This window comes from Hyla sarda, chromosome 10, assembly GCF_029499605.1.
Source record: "Hyla sarda isolate aHylSar1 chromosome 10, aHylSar1.hap1, whole genome shotgun sequence".
Classification (NCBI taxonomy): domain Eukaryota; kingdom Metazoa; phylum Chordata; class Amphibia; order Anura; family Hylidae; genus Hyla; species Hyla sarda.
The window spans coordinates 8,654,828-8,670,229 of NC_079198.1; the positions used below are offsets into that span (position 1 = coordinate 8,654,828).

Genomic DNA, 15,402 nt, shown 5'->3' on the forward strand with positions numbered 1-15,402 from the left:
AAATTCCTTTCAAGGATAAAGAATGAGAAACACGGACTCCAGGGAGTAAAGAGGGAAGAGAGGATTGTGACGTCGTTCCTTGCAGCTGAATCTTGATAAAAGGAGGACAAACCGCGGTGGGGGGAGAGAATCCTTATGGGTGCAGAATGGGGCGTTGTAGCCCTTGTTTAAATTGGAAGGGAGTTTTTATCCACTTTATAGGACAAAATACAGTGTTCCCTGAACATATGATGGTAATCTGTTCCAAACGGACCATCGTTTGTTGAAACCATCGCATATTGAGGGATCTGTGTAATGTAAAGTATAGGACAGTGGTCTACAACCTGCGGACCTCCAGATGTTGCAAAACTACAACACCCAGCATGCCCGGACAGCCGTTGGCTGTCCGGGCATGCTGGGTGTTGTAGTTTTGCAACATCTGGAGGTCCGTAGGTTGAAGACCACTGTTAGAGGAAGTTGTACTCACCTGTCCCCGCGCTCCGGATCGTCACCGCTGCCGTGGAGGTCGCCGTCCATCGCTGTCGTCGCGTCCCCGAGGTGTCCCCGACGCTCCGACAAAGCCTCTACTTCCCCGGCATCCGCGCGCTCCGTCCCCCGCCATCACGTCACTACGCACGCCGCTCCTATTGGATGACGGGACGGCGTGCGCAGCGACGTGATGACGATGATGGAGAGCACCGACGATGCAGGGGATCCTGAAGAGGACGCGCCGGAGCCCCGAGGACAGGTAAGTGATCGTCAGCGGACCACACGGGGCACCGTAAACGGCTATCCGGGGGCAGCTGAAGCAGTCTGCGCTGCCAGATAGTCGTTTATGCGATGGCCCCGACATACAAATGCATCGTATGTTGATGCTGCCTCTGAGAGACCATCGTATGTTGAAATTATCGTAGGTCGAGGGGTCACTGTAAGATCAATTCTCACTATCTGTAAAGGGGTACTCTGGTGGAAAACAATTTTTTTCAAATCAACTAGTGCCAGGAAGTTAAACAGATTTGTAAATGACTTCTTTTAAAAAAAAAATCTTAATCTTAATTTCAGTATTTATCAGCTGCTGTATGCTCCACATGAAGTTGTGTAGTTCTTTCCAGTCTGACCACAAGTGCTCTCTGCTGACACCTCTGTCCATATCAGGAACTGTACAGAGCAGGAGAGGTTTGCTATGTGGATTTTCTCCTGCTCTGGACAGTTCCTGACATGAACAGAGGTGTCAGCAGAGAGCACTGTGGTCAGAGAGAAAAGAACTACACAACTTCCTCTGGAGCATACAGCAGCTGATAAGTACAGGAAGGATTAAGATTTTTATATAGAAGTAATTTACAAATCTGTATAACTTTCTGGAGCCAGTTGATATAAAAAAAAAAATTCCCCCTCCGGAGTACCCCTTTTAGCCATCTCAGGCCATTCTCACATTACAGTCACATAACATAATGTTTATTGAGTCAGGTAGTGTGGGGGTACTGGAGAGCAGGAAGTCAATGTGAGAATTACTGGGATGACCCAATGGTGGTGCTCCTCTGAGGAATGGAGGTACAGAGGTCCAATGGTGGTGCTCCTATGAGGAATGGAGGTACAGAGGTCCAATGGTGGTGCTCCTCTGAGGAATGGAGGTACAGAGGTCCAATGGTGGTGCTCCTATGAGGAATGGAGGTATAGAGGTCCAATGGTGGTGCTCCTATGAGGAATGGAGGTATAGAGGTAAAGAGGTCCAATGGTGGTGCTCCTATGAGGAATGGAGGTATAGAGGTAAAGAGGTCCAATGGTGGTGCTCCTATGAGGAATGGAGGTACAGAGGTCCAATGGTGGTGCTCCTATGAAGAATGGAGGTATAGAGGTCCAATGGTGGTGCTCCTATGAGGAATGGAGGTATAGAGGTCCAATGGTGGTGCTCCTATGAAGAATGGAGGTATAGAGGTCCAATGGTGGTGCTCCTATGAGGAATGGAGGTATAGAGGTCCAATGGTGGTGCTCCTATGAGGAATGGAGGTATAGAGGTCCAATGGTGGTGCTCCTATGAAGAATAGAGGTATAGAGGTCCAATGGTGGTGCTCCTATGAAGGATGGAGGTATAGAGGTCTAATGGTGGTGCTCCTATGAGGGATGGAGGTATAGAGGACCAATGGTTGTGCTCCTATGAAGAATAGAGGTATAGAGGTCCAATGGTGGTGCTCCTATGAGGGATGGAGGTATAGAGGTCTAATGGTGGTGCTCCTATGAGGGATGGAGGTATAGAGGTCTAATGGTGGTGCTCCTATGAGGGATGGAGGTATAGAGGTCTAATGGTGGTGCTCCTATGAGGAATGGAGGTATAGAAGTCCAACAGTGGTGCTCCTGTGAGGGATGGAGGTATAGAGGTTTAATGGTGGTGCTCTAATGAGAAATAGAGGTATAGAGCTAACACCCGAAGTAACCGCACTATATAGCGCCGTATTCTGCCTTTTTTTTCCTCTCCTCTCTAAGAGGAATGGAGGTATAGAGGTCTATTGGTGGTACTCCTATGACGGATGGAGGTATAGAGGTCTCTTGGTGGTACTCCTATGAGGGATGGAGGTATAGAGGTCCAGTGGTGGTGCTCCTATGCAGCATGCTAATGGCGAGGTCTACTGGTGGTGCCCCTGAGAGGAATCATTATGAAGAGGTCCATTCCAGTGCTAGGGATAATATCTTTGGGGTTGTTATAATGGTACTTCAAATAAGTTACTATTTACTCTGAATGCAAATAGTAAAAAAACACAATACAAAAAGACCATAATAAACAAAAATTTTCCATCTGTTGTTCAAGAAATCAATAAATCCCATAAGACACATAAATGAATCCTACAAGGATATATAAGACATAATGACAGTGAAGACCACCACATCCTCCGGTACAAGAAATCTGAACCTCAACGCTTATGCCATCAGTGACCAATGTCTGGTTACCAATATTGCAAATGGTCGGAGTGGCACAACCGCGAAGGACCGAGTCTCGAGACAGTGTACCTGTTAATGACAAGAAAGACCAAGAATGAGTTAACTGGAGCCAACACTTGACATCCTTGGGTCACCACTGTATCCTACTTCTATATGAGATCGGATTCAACATAGTTTGCCCTTCATTCACAGACAAGTCTATGGTATTATCTGGTAATTAATGTGTACCAAGGTTTTGAAGGTCAAGTCATGACTAGATAAACTTAAAGGGTTATTCCAAGAATTTATTTTATTGGACTTTGCCACGGAGGCTGTAAAGTTAATGTAGTTCTTAATATAGTGCCTGTACCTGTGTGTGATCGATGGCCTTGCAATTCTTATGTGATCTTTGCCCCGATGTAAATTTTTAACAGCATAAAAAATGAGTGTCGTCTCGGTTTTTCTCAGGTTGCAGTGAGACCCAAGACATTACATCTTTAGTCAGGTGCGCAAAGGGAGCCTATCTGTGCTTTAATGGGTGGAGCGATCACTGGGTGTGAGGTAGATCATTCTCCACAGGGCTGCAGGGAATTGTAGTTTCATAAACTGCTGCAAAGGGTGGAGTGGCTGATGTGTGGGAGGGAGAAAAAGTGACCTCACACTTACAAACGAGGGATCCTGGGACTTGTAGTTGAAGGGAGGGAACTTCAACAGGAAATAGCCATTTCCCAGAAAGCAGCAGCATTATGGTGGACTCACAAGTACTAAAATTACCGCATGGTGGAGAACCCCTTTAAGCTGCCCTGGACCATAGGGCAGGGACATCATCAAACTGGGCAACATTAATGGTCTGCATGGGACAGAAAAAAAGACCTGGTGGTGTTCCCAAATTCCCAACAAATCAATAATATCTAGTGCCTAGAGACTATCTTAAAGGGGTACTCCGGTGGAAAACTTTTTTATTTATTAATTTTTAATTGGTACTAGAAAGTTAAACATTCATAAAAATTACTTCCATTAAAAAATATGAATCCTTCCAGAACTTATTAGCTGCTGAATACTACAGCGGAAATTCTTTTTGGAACACAGAGCTCTCTGCTGACATCACGAGCACAGTGCTCTCTGCTGACACCTCTTTCCATTTTAGGAACTGTCCAGAGCAGCATATGTTTTCTATGGGCATTTTCTCCTACTCTGGACAGTTCTTAAAATGGACAGAGATGTCAGCAGAGAGCACTGTGGTCATGATGTCAGAGCTATGTGTTCCAAAAACAAAAGAATTTCCTCTGTAGTATTCAGCAGCTAATAAGTACTGGAAGGATTAAGATTTTTTTTAAATAGAAGTAATTTACAAATCTGATTAACTTTATGGCACCAGTTGATTTAAAAATAAAAATAATTTTTTTTTCCCACCGGAGTACCCCCTTAAGGACCCAAGTGGAGAGAGGAGGCCACCACGTTCCTATTGAATTCAATGTACATTAGACAATAGATGTTATATTGTGTTGTTCTCATTGAGGTTCACCGGTAGAGATGAGTGAACTTACAGTAAATTCGATTCAACACGAACTTCTCGGCTCGGCAGTTGATGACTTATCCTGCATAAATGAATTCAGCTTTCAGGTGCTCCCGTGGGCTGGAAAAGGTGGATACAGTCCTAGGAGACTCTTTCTTAGGACTGTATCCACCTTTTCCAGCCCACCGGAGCACCTGAAAGCTGAACTAACTTATGCAGGCAAAAGTCAGCAACTGCTGAGCCGAGAGGTTCGTGACGAATCGAATTTACTGTAAGTTCGCTCATCTCTATTCCCCAGCATAGAATGAATTCATGGTAGTCATCTTGTACCTGACATTTTTGAATACTGTAGAATACACATGGTCTCGTCCCCAGTACATCCCATGGTCCTCCCAGTGTCACACCAGTCTACACCATCTGCAGTACAGGTTGGACAGGTCAGGCCATTCGGTGTAGTGTTGTCTGGCGGCACTGTAAGGAAAGACCATAAAAATACCATAAATGATGTTGCGTATTCCTACCCCCCTATAGGGATATAAGTAAATGAAGGTGTTCTGGACGTCACTCACATACGGGTGGAGGCGGCGTACAGTTATCTGTGTTACAACATGAAAAGCCCTTTTTAGACTGACTGTTGTGGGTGCTGAAACTCCCAGGGCCCTGACATTGGTCTTCAGGGACACAGGATCGCCCGGAAAATTCGTTTTTCTTTATTCCGTCTATGAGGGATGTAAAAAAGGGTAAATGGGTTACTGAATATACTGATAAGTCAATGTTTCCCAACCAGGGTGCTTCCAGCTGTTGCAAAACTACAACTCCCAGCATGCCCGGACAGCCGTTGGCTGTCCGGGCATGCTGGGAGTTGTAGTTTTGCAACAGCTGGAGGCACACTGGTTGGGATACACGGGCCTATGGTGTCTGCTATACACTGCACACACAAAAGACAAAATATCATCCACTACTGTGTCTCCATACAAAGCTGCAGCAGCATGGAGGGCATTATAGAGCAGTACCAAGCTAAGTTGTAAATGAAGCCCTGGCATTTTGGAAGTTGTAGTTTTGCAACAGCTGGAGGCACACTGGTTGGAAAACACTGGTCTCTGGTGTCTGCTATACATTGCACACACAAAAGACAAAATATCATCCACTACTAGTGTCTCTATACCAAGCTGCAGCAGCATGAAGGGCATTATAGAGCAGTACTAAGCTAAGTTATAAATGAAGCCCAGGCATTTTGGAAGTTGTAGTTTTGCAACAGCTGGAGGCACACTGGTTGGAAAACACTGGTCTCTGGTGTCTGCAATATATTGCACACACAAAAGACAAGAGATCCTCCACTGTTGTGTCTCCATACGAACCCTAAGAAACTGCAGCAGCATGGAGGACATTATAGAGCAGTACTAAGCTAAGTTGTGAATAAAGCCAGCTGTTGCTAAACTAAAACTCCCAGCATGCCTGGACAGCTGGGAGTTGTAGTTTTGCAACAGCTGGAGGCACACTGGTTGGGATACACTGGCCTATGGTGTCTGCTATACACTGCACACACAAAAGACAAAATATCATCCACTATTGTGTCTCTATACAAAGCTGCAGCAGCATGGAGGGCACATTTTGCACGAAATTTGCTTGAAAATCATGCAGAATTAACGCGCAATTTCGCACGGATTTTCCGCACGGAATATAGGACCAAACTGTTTATTATTATTATTATTTTTTTTTTTTTGCTGGACTACAACCACCAATTGGAATTTCCCTTTTTATTTATTTTATTTTATTTTTTTTAAATCAATTGGTGCCAGAAAGTTAAACAGACTTGTAAATTACTTCTATTAAAAAATCTTAATCCTTCCAGTACTTTGTAGCGACAGTATACTACAGAGAAAATGCTTTTCCTTTTTTGGATTTCTCTTCTGTCACGGGCACAGTGCTCTCTGCTGACCTCTGCTGTCCATTTTAGGAACTGTCCAGAGCAGCATATGTTTGCTATGGGGATTTTCTCCTGCTCTGGACAGTTCCTAAAATGGACAGCAGAGGTCAGCAGAGCGCACTTTGCCCGTGACATCAGATAAGAAAAGCATTTCCTCTGTCATATACAGCCCCTAAAAAGTACTGGAAGGATTAAGATTTTTTTTTAATAGAAGTAATTTACACCTCTGTTTAACTTTCTGGGACCAGTTGATTTAAAAAAAATAAAATAAAAATAAAGTTTTCCATGACCCAACCTACCTTCCATATTGACTGTACGTGAGGAGCCGCAGACTCTCCCGGGAGGGCAGGTGACATTGTTTCCAGTGCAGAACGTCGCATTCTGAGCCAGGCAGACAGTGCAGGAGAGCGAAGAGCCTGAGCAAGAGATAAAGCACAAGTGTAGGGTCTAGAGATGCTGACGTTACTGTTTCCTATAATTCCAATGGCTTCCCCGCTCTTTTCTTCAAACTTTCAACAACTGTCAGCATGCCCAAACAGCTGGAGGCACACTGTTTGGGAAACACTGTTCTAGACAGACAGAAAAGAAATTAAAAAAAGAAAAGAACTTCCTGTGGAGCACACAGCAGCTGATAAGTACTGGAAGGATTAAGATTTTTTAATAGAAGTAATTTGCAAATCTGTTTATCTTTCTGGCACCAGTTGATTAGAGAAAAAATTGTTTTCCACCGGAGTACCCCTTTAAGCCATTTACACAGGAGCTGAGATCTAGGCTGCTGTATGCCGGATCTTTCCACTGAAGTTCTTTTGATGCCACATTTCATTTGATTTTGTTGACTCTCAGTGTTTTCCAAAGGGTGTTTCTCCAGCTGTTGCAAAACTACAACTCCCAGCATACCCGGACAGCCGTTGGCTGTCCGGGCATGCTGGGGGTTGTAGTTTTGCAACAGCTGGAGGCACTCTGGTTGGGAAACACTGCTCTAGAATCTGTTAAACAGATCTGTAAATTATTTTTTATTAGAAAATCTTAATTCTTCCAGTAGTTATCAGCTGCTGTATACTACAGAGGAAGTTGAGTTATTCTTTTCTGTCTGACCACAGTGCTCTCTGCTGACACCTCTGTCCATGTCAGGAACTGTCCAGAGCAGGAACAAACCCCCCATAGCAATCCTCTTCTGCTCTGGACAGTTCCGGACATGGACAGAGGGGTCAGCAGAGAGCACTGTGGTCAGACAGAAAATAAATTCAAAAAGAAAAGAACTTCCTGTGGAGCATACAGCAGCTGATAAGTACTGGAAGGATTAAGATTTTTTAACTGGCACCAGTTGATTAGAAATTTTTTTTTTCCACCGGAGTACCCCTTTAAGCCATTTACACAGGAACCCAGGAAGCTGAGATCTAGGCTGCTGTATGCCGGATCTTTCCACTGAAGTTCTTTTGATACCACATATCATTTGATTTTGTTGACTCTCTAGAGCAGTGTTTTCCAGTGTTTCTCCAGCTGTAGCAAAACTACAACTCCCAGCATGCCCGGACAGCCGTTGGCTGTCCGGGCATGCTGGGAGTTGTAGTTTTGCAACAGCTGGAGGCACCCTGGTTGGGAAACACTGCTCTAGACAGAGGAAGTTCTAATGAGGTGGTCTCAACCCCAGGGCACTATATTGGGGAATGATCTAGACCAGAGGAACGCTTCAATGAAGACCCTTGCCACAAACCCAGATTCGATTTAATAAAACGGGGCCCTAGTGTAAAAGAGGATTATAGGTGCCATTGTGGTGTCCCGGTACAGGACCTATCCTGTACAACCTTAAGTCCCCTCAGGTAGAGTCCCTTAGGTCCATAGGGCTCTCCTGCAGGGCTACTCCCTTGTTGTCTCATGTCACTGCAATGTATATTCATTATGCGTATCTATTGTTCATATGTATAAAGTTGAACAGTTTGTATAAAATGTATAGTACCTTCCTTGGTCATGTGACCTACTGTCATGTGATATACCCAGAGTTCCATGGGCACAGGAACCACAGGCAATAGCAACCAATGGGCTTTAGTCCAGCCCCCTAGTATATAAGGGGCTGCAGTCCCTCACTTAGGTCTCTTTTTCCTGCTTCTCATCCTGTACACTAAGGGAGCATCAATTCCTGCACAATTGCATCTAGGCGAAAGCCTAAGGACCAGCAGCCACTTCTAAAACGTGAGTTACAATTCTCTCTACAAATCCAGTGACTACTACTCAGCTGAGGAATATATTAGTAGCACAGTGGCCTGCCTAAATATCTCAATAACTACAAGTCCAAGCAAGCCTGCGAGGTATCCTGTGTCCCGGTTGCCTCTGTGGAAACTGCATAATTGTAAAGACTGTTCCCTGAATATTCCAAGTAAAAGTTCCAGTTAATGCAAAAACCCTTGCCGTGGACAATCCTTAATTGCATGCCGTTTCTGGGCTGGTTGTCGGTGGTTATTATATCGAAACAACCGCATCCTGGCGTCACGAACACTAAGGGGTTAACAACATCTTGCCCCCCCAGGGTTAATACCACCAGACCCTGCTACATACTGCAACACCCTGTAGTCACCACACCATACTACCCCCCAAAGTAATTTATAAGTCCAAGGCGGTCTAGGTGGTGTGGTGTCCCGGTACCGTATTACATACAGTACCTAGTGTAGAGGTCCCCAAAGTCAGAGTAACTACGCTCAGGTAGGGTTCCTCAGGTGGGACAGCCCCTGGTCGCCTCTCTTAGAGTCTAATTCTCTAATGTTAATACGTGTATATATTTAATAATAATATATTTTATAATAATGTATAGTACTTACCTTGTTTGGCGTCGCAGGACCTTCAGTCATGTGACCATGTTAATAACCTCTTTGGTATGTTGGAGGACCTTTGGAGGTCCTTGGGTCACGTGTTACCCACAAGCCTTTGTAATGGTGATTGACATCAGTACGGACCAATTAGCACTAGTCCAGCCCCTGTCCATATAAGGGAGCTGAAGCCAATGATCGATCTCTTGGGTTGCTGCTCTTGTAGATGCCGGACTACCAGGATGGATCTGCACAACTTTCAAAGACACGCTAGGCCAGAAAACTTACCGGCCTCAGCTGAACCAAAACTGTGAGTTATAAACTGCTCCCGCTAAAGCTAGCGTGACTACTGGACCGCAACTAAATCCCCTAAATCCAGTGGAACAGCGCATAATACTTAAAGACTCTAAATGCTAAAGTCCCAACCATTGTCAATCTCCAAGGAAAGCCGTTGTTATGCATAGAGACTGTTCTGTTATTGAAGCTTGCAGAAAATCTTCAGTAAAAGTTAATCCTGTTTCAGAAAACTCTCTGGTTGTGGACAATCTATTATTATCTACCTCCCTATCGCCCTTGGGAAGGGTGGCGGTAGGACAAGCATTACCGAGGAGCCCTCACCCTGGTGTCACGAATTGCAAGGGTTAACAAACACCCTTTAAATACTGCACAGCTTCACTCCCCATACCCTACATCCCCCCAGGCTATCACAGTGGCAAACCACTGTAGAGATTGGTGAGGGTCCTAGAGGTGGGACCTGTCTCTATTAGGCATATCCTTAGTATGGAAATAGCCCTTTAACCCTACTGCTTCTGGTGGTCTGGGGCACTAAAGGGGTCAATGAATAATGTGCATTTACCCTGTTTGCCCCCCTCCCCTATGACCATCTTCCATTTTACCTTTGCACTCACCTTGCCCCCAAAAAAGAGAGAGAACCCACAGGAACCCGATCAATTTCATGTCGTCTGCTCTTAGTCACGGGAGACGTGCTGGACTTCTCTTCTTTATACAGCTGCTGCACCCTCCAGTATGTTGTATTGTAACCACAATGTTGCAGCTCACAGCAGAATCCTAATACTGACGTAACATCCCACCCATAGGGTCAATGACCCAACGGACCTTTCATATTGACTGTACGTGAGGAGCCGCAGACTCTCCCGGGAGGGCAGGTGACATTGTTTCCAGTGCAGAACGTTGCATTCTGAGCCAGGCAGACAGTGCAGGAGAGCGAAGAGCCTGAGCAAGAGATAAAACACAAGTGTAGGGTCTAGAGATGCTGACGGTACTGTTTCCTATAATTCCAATGGCTTCCCCACTCTTTTCTTGAACAAAACACAATAAAGAGCGCCCCCTTGTGTGAAGCCTTCTCACGCAACACAGGTGAGGGTTCCGTCTAAGGCTGCATTCACACCACGTTTTTACAATACAGTTCCCGTATCCGGTTTTTGATGAAAAACGGATTCCTCAAAACCGGACTAAACTGTATCAAAACGTGTGTACAAATTTCAACCCGTATACAGTTTGAAAAATGATGTCCGGTTGCATCCGTTTTTAAAGAAAAAAGCGTATACGTTTTTAACTTTTCACTCCATTTTGAATAAAGTTTCACTTGTTTGATTGAAATTCCAAGAAAAAATAAACTGTGCAAAGTAAAAAACCATATGGTGAAAACCGTATGGAACCGTACGCACATCTGCACTCACCTCGCGCCCCCCAAAAAAGAGAAAGAACCCACAGGAAGCCGATCAATTTCATGGCGTCTGCTCTCAGTCTCGGGAGTTTGAGCGCAGTCTTGTTGTTTTCCCCAGGTTGGTAAACATTAGCCAGTCTTGTCATTGGTTATATATTCATCAGTGGTGTAAATGGGATTATAGGCAAATAAAATATGAACTTTAAAACTTTGAACAATCTGGTTGTGTTGGTTTTTGTTTCACTGACTCCGAAAAACTGAGTTTGTTACTTAGGGTATATACAGTATATGTCACATTTTATCCTTTGGTGCATTGGCTTAAAGGGGTACTCCACTGGAAAAAAAAATGTTTTAAATCAACTGGTGCTATAAAGTTAAACAGATTTGTAAATTACTTCTATTTAAAAATCTTAATCCTTCCAGTACTTATCAGCTGCTGTATGCTCCACAGGAAGTTCTTTTCTTTTTAAAATTTCCTTTCTGTCTGACCACAATGCTCTCTGCTGACACCTCTGTCCATTTTAGAAACTGTCCAGAGCAGGAGAGGATTGTTATGGGGATTTTCTCCTGCTCTGGACACTTCATGACATGGACAGAGATGTCAGCAGAGAGCACTGTGGTCAGACAGAAAGGAAATTCAAAAAGAAAAGAACTTCCTCTGTAGTATACAGCAGCTGATAAGTACTGGAAGGATTAAGATTTTTAAATAGAGGTAATTTACAAATCTGTTTTACCTTTCAGGCACCAGTATTTTGGAGATCACTTTAGTTTTAAACTACTTTCCTTCATGTGATAGGCTATGTGATCTGTAACATATTTGTAAATCACTTCACTTACCAAAAATAACCCATAAATCAGCTCTTATATATTTTGCCCACTAGGTGTCTCCCTTCCTTGTAATCTCCTGTCAACTGCTTCTTGTTAGGAACAGTCAACCTCTAGCAGAAGAGAAACCAGGGTGAAACACAGGGGGTAAAAATACTTGTGTTCTCACTATGTACACAGTGAGGCCTCCTGAATGTTATCCCCTTTTTTCCTCTTTCTTTAGTAATCATCCTTATCAGCAGATAACTGCTTAGACCAGGGCTGCTTTTGTAACCAGGTCCTTGCTTTCCTGTTTATTTCCTTTCTGCTCACATTGCACCTTGCACATACACTGCATCCAGAACCCTCTTTTCCCTCCACATGCCACTTACAGTAGTGAACTGTGAAACTCATCCACAAGCACAGTGCCAACCTATTCAGTGTTTAGTGCCTCCTCTTCAGCACTATGTCTTGGCAAAGCAGGGAGGAGTAGGATCTGTGCTCTGATTAGCTAGACAAGTAGAGGAGGAAGTAACTATGTATTCCTTCATGTGATAGACTATGTGATGTTTAACATATTTGTAAATAACTTCACTTACCAAAAATAACCCATTATCCCATAAATCAACTCTAACATATTTTGGCCACTAGGTGTGTCCCTTCCTTGTAATCTCCTGTCAACTGCTTCTTGTTAGGACCAGTCAACCTCTAGCAGAAGAGAAACCAGGGTGAAACACAGGGGGTAAAAATACTTGTGTTCTCACTATGTACACAGTGAAGCCTCCTGAATGTTATCCCCTTTTTCCTCTTTCTTTAGTAATCATCCTTATCAGCAGACAACTGCTTAGACCAGGGCTGCTTTTGTAACCCGTTCCTTGTTTTCCTATTTATTTCCTTTCTGCTCACATTGCACCTTGCAAATACACTGCATCCAGAACCCTCTTTTCTCTCCACATGCCACTTACAGTAGTGAACTGTGTAACTCATCCACAAGCACAGTACCAGCCGGTTCAGGGTTTAGTGCCTCCTCTCAAGCATTATGTCTTGGCAAAGCAGAGAGGAGTAGGTGCTGTACTCTGATTAGCTAGACAAGTAAGAGAGGAAGTAACTATGTGTGTACCACCAGTAAACAGTACAGCTCTGGCCCTGCTCCCTGAAATGGAGAGAATGATCCACCCAGTGAGACCTCACACGCTAGAGAACATACATAGTTTTATTGGAGATTTCTTTACATTGAACGATTCATCAGAATAACACAGATCAGAGCTGTAAGAATAAATCCAGGAGCGAGGCCGCCGCTGGCTACACCGTTGATGGGGCACATGAAGCGGTGCTCGGCTGTAACCCCGAATGCTTTTGCAGTGTAATGCTGGATGTCACATAGGGAGGGGGTCCCGCAGCCTTGGTAGACTGAAGCCTCTCCTGGTTAAAAAAAAAAAAAAAAAAGAGTCATGTGACACAAAGATGGTACAAATGGCAATTCAAATAGTGGTCTCCAAACTGCGGGCCAGTGGTTGACCGGGCATGCTGGGAGATGTTGTTTTTTTTCCCAGCTGGAGGTCCACAGTTCAGAGACCACCAATCTAAACTTACCACCAGAGACTTTTATAGTACAATGCATTGCAAAAATATTCAACCCCCTAAAAAGTTCAATTTGGTCTGCAATGAACATGCTGGCTAAAATATCATTGTGGCCACCCAGAGGAGTATAAACTGGGACTAGGACTTCTACATTGATGTCATTGGTGGTGCCAGTGGTGCCCCATGTACCTCTACCAGATGCCGACAAGCTTGGTGGTAATATGGCGGGATCCTCCTAGTGTACTGTGGAGAGGGAAGTTGGGATGTCCTTGGTGTTTGTGGGTGCAGATAAACCAGACACAGGGAAACAAATAGACAACGCAACACAATTTTACTTATAGTAACTTCAGCCCTTTCATGACATCGCACCCCGATGCAAGTCTATGGGAGGGGGCGGATGTGACATCATGAGGGGCGGGGCTATGACATCACGAGCTCCCGGTGCCTGCTCCAGCATTCGGAACAGTTTGCTCCAAACGCTGAGCAGAGGAGTACCCCTTTAAACCTTTCCCCTCACCCATCTTTGGACTTAATCCGCTGGTCTGTTGCTAGGGACTCATGCCTAACAACTATAGTCTTCAGTGAGGTTGTCAAGGAAAATGTCCCTGGCAACCAGATCAGTCACAGATCTTAGGCTCAATTTAGATCAGGCTCCTAGGACAGAGAAGGAGCAAAGATTGGAATAAGACATCTTGGCCTAGAGGTGATATATGGGGAAGATGGGGGGACATGTTTTCTCCTCACGTTCTTACCTGATATAGTCTGAGAGTAGGCGACGCAGCGAGACTCCTGTCCGGTACACGTCATATTCCCTGTTGTCTGACAGATCGTGGACTGGGAGGAGGAGCAGGAGCCACAATGGACATTACTGGAGGCAGAAGTGTCCTGTGTCACTGTATAGTCACATAGAATAGAATATATCTGTATTACATTTTATAATCTTTATTATTATTGACAAATATTATATCTTATTTTAGTTGATAAATTGTCCAGCAGATTTTAGGAAAGGAAAATGTATTGACTTTAGGAACTCACCTCAGCCCCCCAAACACACAAGTAGCATAAATAATACAAGTAGGAATATTTTCATCACCTTACAACCATATTGCCACTGGTACGGACTAAATCCTGTATCTCTAGAGCAATATTACCAATAATACCAGTATACAAGGAGGAATATTATCATCACACATATTACCATCATACTGTTACTGACCAAATCCTGTATACTGAGACCAATATTACCAATAATACCAGTATACAAGGAGGAACATCATCACCATACACATTACCATCATACTGTTACTGACCAAATCCTATATACTGAGACCAATATTACCAATAATACCAGTATACAAGGAGGAATATTATCACCATACACATTACCATCATACTGTTACTGACCAAATCCTATATACTGAGACCAATATTACCAATAATACCAGTATACAAGGAGGAATATTATCCCCATACACATTACCATCATACTGTTACTGACCAAATCCTGTATACTGGGACCAATATTCCCAATAATACCAGTATACAAGGAGGAATAAACACAATATCTCATATCTATCTATCTATCTATCTATCTATCTCATATCTATCTATCTATCTATCTATCTATCTATCTATCTATCTATCTCATATCTATCTATCTATCTATCTCATATCTATCTATCTATCTCATATCTATCTATCTCATATCTATCTCATATCTATCTATCTCATATCTATCTATCTCATATCCATCTATCTATCTCATATCTATCTATCTCATATCTATCTATCTATCTCATATCCATCTATCTATCTCATATCTATCTATCTCATATCTATCATATATCTATCTATCTCATATCTATCTATCTCATATCTATCATATATCTATCTATCTCATATCTATCTATCTCATATCTATCTATCTCATATCTATCTATCTATCTATCTCATATCTATCTCATATCTATTTATCTATCTGTCTAGCTATCTTTTACTTACATCAGTAAACATTATTCAATAGACTGGAGTCCACAATTCCTTTTTTATTATTTTGTTCTCCTCTTAAAATAAAACATGACATAATTATTTATACAGTGATCCCTCAACTTACAATGACCTAAACATACAATAGTTTCAACATACAATGGTCTTTTCTGGACCATTGTAACTTGAAACCAGACTCAACATACAT

General features: G+C 43.4%; 1 protein-coding gene across 2 annotated transcripts; it reads right to left on the reverse strand.

Annotated features, from left to right (window-relative positions):
• Positions 1 to 1,855: 1,855 nt before the first annotated feature.
• LOC130294078 (phospholipase A2 inhibitor gamma subunit B-like) lies at positions 1,856 to 10,913 on the reverse strand. Of its 2 annotated transcripts, none has more exons than XM_056543491.1 (5): positions 10,837 to 10,913; positions 6,635 to 6,751; positions 4,978 to 5,127; positions 4,739 to 4,879; positions 1,856 to 2,982 (listed from the first exon to the last, which is right to left on the reverse strand). In XM_056543491.1, the coding sequence occupies exons 1-5, from the start codon at positions 10,886 to 10,888 to the stop codon at positions 2,786 to 2,788; spliced, it is 657 nt and encodes a 218-aa protein (XP_056399466.1). In that variant the 5' UTR covers positions 10,889 to 10,913; the 3' UTR covers positions 1,856 to 2,785. The 2 variants fall into 2 exon arrangements, with proteins under 2 accessions (XP_056399466.1, XP_056399467.1); XM_056543492.1 differs by lacking the exon at positions 10,837 to 10,913 and adding an exon at positions 10,045 to 10,130.
• Positions 10,914 to 15,402: the final 4,489 nt, after the last annotated feature.